The sequence below is a fragment of the Gastrolobium bilobum genome, unplaced genomic scaffold (assembly GCF_033153095.1).
Source record: "Gastrolobium bilobum isolate Gb01-03AN ecotype WA unplaced genomic scaffold, APGP_CSIRO_Gbil_v1 utg760801, whole genome shotgun sequence".
Taxonomy (NCBI): domain Eukaryota; kingdom Viridiplantae; phylum Streptophyta; class Magnoliopsida; order Fabales; family Fabaceae; genus Gastrolobium; species Gastrolobium bilobum.
This window is the reverse complement of record NW_026895399.1, coordinates 9,594-15,583: the sequence shown is the minus strand read 5'-3', so window position 1 is coordinate 15,583 and position 5,990 is coordinate 9,594. Positions and strand designations below refer to the sequence as shown.

At 35.3% G+C, this 5,990-nt stretch overlaps 2 protein-coding genes across 2 annotated transcripts; both read left to right on the top strand.

The window, feature by feature from the left end:
* Window positions 1-632: 632 nt before the first annotated feature.
* On the top strand, window positions 633-3,966 carry LOC133309222 (paired amphipathic helix protein Sin3-like 2). Its single transcript, XM_061509983.1, has 2 exons — window positions 633-1,172; window positions 2,172-3,966. The coding sequence occupies exons 1-2, from the start codon at window positions 633-635 to the stop codon at window positions 3,159-3,161; spliced, it is 1,530 nt and encodes a 509-aa protein (XP_061365967.1). The 3' UTR covers window positions 3,162-3,966.
* LOC133309214 (serine/threonine-protein kinase PEPKR2-like) lies at window positions 3,244-5,394 on the top strand. The gene is made up of 3 exons (XM_061509971.1): window positions 3,244-3,372; window positions 4,374-4,665; window positions 5,045-5,394. Exons 1-3 carry the CDS (start codon window positions 3,244-3,246, stop codon window positions 5,392-5,394), a joined length of 771 nt encoding a protein of 256 aa, XP_061365955.1.
* The last annotated feature ends 596 nt before the right edge of the window (window positions 5,395-5,990 follow it).

Genomic DNA, 5,990 nt, shown 5'->3' with positions numbered 1-5,990 from the left:
GGTTTTTTCTTAAAAAAAAAAAAGCTAAAAACAAATTAAGTGATAGGACCATGTTTAAATAATGAGTTTGATGTTTGTCATTTTAAATGACATAAGTTATATTATTTTAGGAGAGATATAGAGATAAGAAATGAAAATCATGGGAGAGAAAGTGAGTGATTTTTTTAATTTAAATTTTAAATAAAAAATAATTTCTTGTGTGAATCTCTCTATTAAAATGATGTAACATCTAGAGCGCTGACGAGGGCAGGGAGTAATCGCCGGTGCAAAGGGGCACGGACAAGGAGTGACTCCTGACAGGCTTCCAGCGTGGGGTTACATGCATGAATGAATCGAATCGACACCCGAAAGAGAAGAATTCCAAAGACTGTGCAGGTATGAGACTGCACAGTTTGAGAATAGCTTACTAAATCTAGCCTTTTAATTGGTTCCCACCGCCTCAGTTTCCATCGTTCTAACGCAACAACGTGAGAGAGACAGAGAAAGAAGAAACCCTATTTGTTGTTTTTCTTGTTTACCTTGTTGTTCTGTCCGATCAAACACTTCACTCTTTTTTTTTTCTTTCTCTTGTCGATCTACTCGACTTGTTTTCCAGCGAATTTTCCTAGGAAAATCTGGAGAACCGATAAAAGATGAAGAGAGTAAGGGATGAGGCTCCTCCAAAGAAAACGGTTGAATTTGAAGAAGCTATTAGTTTTGTGAACAAGATAAAGAAACGATTCCAAAGTGATGAGCATGTTTACAAATCGTTCTTGAACATTTCCAATATGTACCGCAAAGAGCATAAGGACATAGGTGAAATTTATAGTGAGGTTGCTACCCTGTTTAAGGATCATCGAGATTTGCTTGAGGAGTTCACCAGATTCTTACCAGATAGTTTCGCAGCACCTTCTACACAGCATGCTCCGGATGCTCGAAATTCATTGCAGCGCTTTAGTGAGCGGAGTTCTATGGCACCCATGATGCGGCAAATGCAAGTATATCGACGAAAGAGGCTTCCTTCTCATGATCGTGAGTGTGATCTGAGTGTTGAACACCCTGAGATGGATGATGACAACACAATGATGAACATGCACAAGAAGCGGAGGAAACGTGAGAGTAAGGATATGAGGATTAATCGTGATCAGGATGAGAGAGAACCTGATCATATAAATGCTCAACAATTTCTTGAGGTATCCATTTCTCCCCTTTTTAACGGTTTTATTGGATGATTCTTTCTCTCTACATTTTCATTTTCCTAGCTCATGGGGTTGGGTTTGCTAGAACTAATCTGACTCATAACTTATTACCCCAAAGTTATTGCTGATTATTTAGGACGAAAATGTTGTTTTCTGTTAGTTGAGTGTAATGCAGTTTTCTCAATCAACCTAGTTAGTTTGAGTATAAGAAGGAATTGGAGTGAATGTAAACTTATTTACATAACAGAATATAATTTTGTGACTGAGTAGGTTCCTTTTTTATTTTTTATTTTTATTTTTTAAGTTTGTTCTGTTTTTTTTTTCTTTGTACGTTTCGTCTGTTCTAGTATGTGTTTATGTTTGTTGAGTAAATGTAAGTATGAGAGAGAGAGGGAGAGAGAGAGGAGGAGGAGGAGAAAGAGAGAAGAGATCAGAGAAAGTTTCTGAGTGAGAACTGTGTTATTGACTTAAGATTAAACTGATTACAGTGTCCCCCCAGCTCAGCAAATCTAACTTCTAACAGAAACTGAGCTGGCACGAAACAAACTCTTAACAGTTCAGAAACTATATCACAAAACACAGAGTTGTCTTTTGCAGTATATATAGAAAGGATACTGATGCAGAGTAAATCATATGTGTTTACTCTATTATAGGCATTACATTTAAGAGAATAAACTTTAATTTAATATATAAGAATGTATTCTACTTTTTCGCCCCTAAGATGGAAATTGTTATAGGATTCTTTGATGGACAACGATTAAAGTGCCACTTTTTTGTAAAAAATTATCTGAATGTCACATTTTGTAAATTTTTGTTCATAATGTCACGTTACCTAACTCGCTTACAATACCTGGTGAGTTAGGCGTTGTCACATTTAGATGGGCGAACATTATTTATAGAATAAAAAATAATAATATTGTAAAGACTCATGTGAGATTTTTGTCAATATAAAATAATAACAGCAGGGATTTGAACTTGCAGCGCTTTCATGAGAAAAAGAAATCTGTCAAGAAAGCTGAAGGTTTTGGGTTGGCTTCAGACTTTTCTTCTAAGGAAGACAAGGATACCTTAAAGAACATGTATAGTCAAGCATTCAGTTTCTTTGAGAAAGTTAAGGAGAAGTTGAACAGTGCTGATGACTACCAAGCTTTCTTGAAGTGCCTTTATAATTTTTTCGTCAGTGAAATAATAAAAAGGAATGAATTGCAAAATTTGGTAACCGATTTACTTGGAAAGCATCTTGATCTTATGGTGGAATTCAATGATTTCCTGGAGTGTTTGGAAAATATTGATGGGTTCCTTGCTGGTGTCATGAGTAAAAAGTCACTAAGATCATCAAAGTTGGAGGACAAAGACAAAGACAAAGAGCAGAAGCGTGAGATGGATGGAGCTAAAGAGAAGGAAAGATACAGGGAGAAGGAGTACATGGGAAAATCCATTAAAGAACTTGACCTCAGTGACTGTAAACGTTGCACTCCCAGCTACCGGCTTCTACCTGCTGATTATCCAATTCCTACAGCTAGTCAGAGATCTGAGCTTGGTGCTCAAGTATTGAATGATCACTGGGTATCTGTGAGTTCAGGAAGTGAGGATTACTCTTCCGAACATATGTGCAGGAATCAGTACGAAGAGAGCTTGTTCAGATGTGAAGATGACAGATTTGAGCTGGACATGTTATTAGAGTCTGTGAGTTCTGCAGCTAAACGTGCAGAGGAATTATATAATAACATGAATGAAAATAAGATCAATATGGAGACTCTGAACCGTATTGAAGATTACTTTACTGTTCAAAATTTAAGGTGCATTGAACGTCTATATGGTGACCATGGTCTTGACGTTATAGACATATTGCGTAAAAACCCAACTCGTGCGCTCCCTGTAATATTGACTCGACTGAAGCAGAAACAGGAGGAATGGAGTCGGTGTCGTTCAGATTTCAATAAAGTTTGGGCTGAAATTTATTCTAAAAATCACTTAAAGTGAAGCAGCAGAAAGAGGATGATATTCTTCAGTCTACTATTGCAGCTGGAAACAAATTAGTTCGGTATTCATGTGATATGAGAGTATGAATGAGGCTGATGGTAGAGTAACTGAGGTAAAGAATGTTCACCGGACTAGTGTAGCAGCCAGTGATAAAGAAAATGGATTATTTTTTGGAAGCTTCACAAGCTTCCACAAGCAGCCAGTGATTTTGGTTTTTCTGTTTATGTTTACTCACTTCAATTCTTTTTCATTACTGGTTTAATGGATTTTATTCAAGGTTAAAATAATAATAATTAAAATTGGTTCTTTTTCACTTCAATTCTTTTTCACTTCGGTATACGGGGTTCTATTATTTTTGTCACTTCAACCTTTGAACCGGAAAGAACAAACTCAAAAATTGAGTTTTTTGATCTATCTACAAATGTTATTATTTGTTTGTTTTATAAATCAATATGTAAAAAGTTCGAGTAATAAGGGACTCGATTATATTTAAGTGAAGTCTTAATTGTGAAAACGAAAAAACAGACATTAAGAGAATATTGTTCCTTTGAGTAAGTTCACTCGACTCAACTCGAAATAATTGAAATTCAATGTATTTTTTAAATACTAAGAGTTTCTGGAAGAAAAAAAGTTGCGGGTTTTTTTCTACCAATTGGGGCCCTCCCTTCACCACCCCTTTGTTTTATAAAGAACAATGGACTATCAAGCCTCTCAGTTGGGGCGGTTATATTTATTATATTTTAGACGTACCACCCTTACTATCTAATTATTTATCAAAGTCGAAATCAGCAATAGTTTTTTTTTTCTTTCTATTTTTTTATTATTGATTTCAAATTGATATAACAATAACCAATCAAATAATAAGAGTGATAAGTCTAAAATAATAATAAATATAACTTTCTCCGCTTCTCAATTCGCTATAACCTTTTTTTCTCCATCCTAACCAAGTTAGTACTCTCAATTTGCCGTTGATTCCAAAGGTCGCCCAAAACTTTTTACCTCAATAATAATAATAATTTTACAGTTGAATATAATATTTTCAATTATATGTTTTGGATTGAGAGTATGAATCGATGATAGAAATATGAATTATTTAAAATAAATAAAAATATATCGCTAAGCATATTTTTGAAAAAATGATAATTAATTAAAAATATCATGATTCATGAAGAAGTAATTATAAGGTCTAAACAGTAACTTCAGTCATCTTAGAACTTGACGGGTTTGGCTGGGAGCCCTGCATATGTTGCACCAGAAGTGTTGTTGGGTAGATACTCAGAAAAGGCGGATATATGGAGTGCTGGAGTGCTCCTGCATGCTCTGTTGGTTGGTGTTCTTCCATTTAAAGGGGATTCACAAGAAGCAGTTTTTGAGGCTATTAAGAATTCCAAGCTAGAGTTCCAAACCGGGATGTGGGAATCAATATCTAAACCTGCACGAGATCTTGTTGGGAGAATGCTGACAAGGGATATTTCAGCAAGGATAACAGCTGATGAAGTACTTAGTAAGTTTAGCGTGCTTTATCTCTCTTCCTCAATGATGAATACACCAAAGACTAGTTGTATTTGGTCTGATTTTTTGTTTTTTAATCTTGAAATAATTAAAATTAGAAATTTCCAAGTTTTGTTGAAAAGTATCTTTGCCTTTCACATGAATTCTTAATAATTAGAAGGATTGCCTTGTTTTGGTTGGGATAACAGTGGTGGGAATCTGTTAATTCTCACATACTTTTATTAGTTTTTATTATGTGTTCTTCTATGTGGCTGAGGCTCTCTTTTTCTCCCTAATGTTTTTAAACAGGAAATAAAATGACAGTACTTTTAAGTTTTAAGAACTGTTCGATTGTTTGCATGTTAAATTAATATTATGTGGTTCAATTTCAGGACATCCATGGATATCTTTCTACACAGAACGTACATTGAAGATCCTGCCCGTTGAATCAAAGTTGAAGCACCAAAATGGAGCTGCTTGCCACAACTTTGTTGCTGCACCTGAACCTAGGTTAGGAAGAAACAGGATGGATGATGGGTTCCTTAATGAGGTTTCAAGCCTTTCTTCATCATCTGAAAGTTGCAATTCAGAATATCATGATGTTTGTGTGTGGATTGATGCACTTGCCAATGCAATTTCACATGTAAGGATATCTGAACCAAAGAGGAGCAAGTTGTGGGCAGTTCCAATTCATCAGCAAGGTTTATATAACATGAGGGCTAACCTCTGTAAAGCATTTTGACCTACTGACAGGTTGACACCCCATAAACCACTATCTCTGCTGCTTTAGCTGGGGTTTTATAGTATACTTTGCCCAACACATTCTACAGTTGGCAAAAGTGGATTACATTTTTTTCCTCTAAATAATGATTACTGAGAAAACTCAGCTAGTTGTACAGAACCTGTGAATATGATATTAGTGTGTCACTGCATGTTTTTGCTCTTGCTGGAGCATGATAAATAGAATGCTATGATTTCACTTCAGTGAAAACTTGACCTAGTCATATGTTTTTTTGGAAGATTTTAATCCGAAACCATGAGTGCATAAGCGTATGTTATCCCTCCCATAACGCTGCATGTGTACTTATTTAGTGTTGGCAATTTGTATTTCAAGACATACTTTTTTGTACAGATGGTAGCGAGGAGTTTGACCTTGAGTCAATTATATATAGCAATGGCGTTTACTTTGAAAATGGAGTTGACAGCTGCTTGCTTATTTTCACTGAAAAAAAAGGAAAAAAAAGTACTTCTACTTGTGTTTAGAAGAGGCGAATCTTAACTACCAGGGGATAGATTTTGAAAGGCTATAAAATTTAGATTCTTTATCTGTTAAGGTGA

Coding starts and splice junctions, on each gene's coding strand:
- LOC133309222 (XM_061509983.1), top strand. CDS start 633: ATGAAGAGAGTAAGGGATGAGGCTCCTCCAAAGAAAACGGTTGAATTT. Junction 1,173..2,171: donor ATGCTCAACAATTTCTTGAG/GTATCCATTTCT, acceptor CGCTTTCATGAG/AAAAAGAAATCTGTCAAGAA.
- LOC133309214 (XM_061509971.1), top strand. CDS start 3,244: ATGAATGAGGCTGATGGTAGAGTAACTGAGGTAAAGAATGTTCACCGG. Junction 3,373..4,373: donor ACAAGCAGCCAGTGATTTTG/GTTTTTCTGTTT, acceptor CAGTCATCTTAG/AACTTGACGGGTTTGGCTGG. Junction 4,666..5,044: donor AACAGCTGATGAAGTACTTA/GTAAGTTTAGCG, acceptor GTTCAATTTCAG/GACATCCATGGATATCTTTC.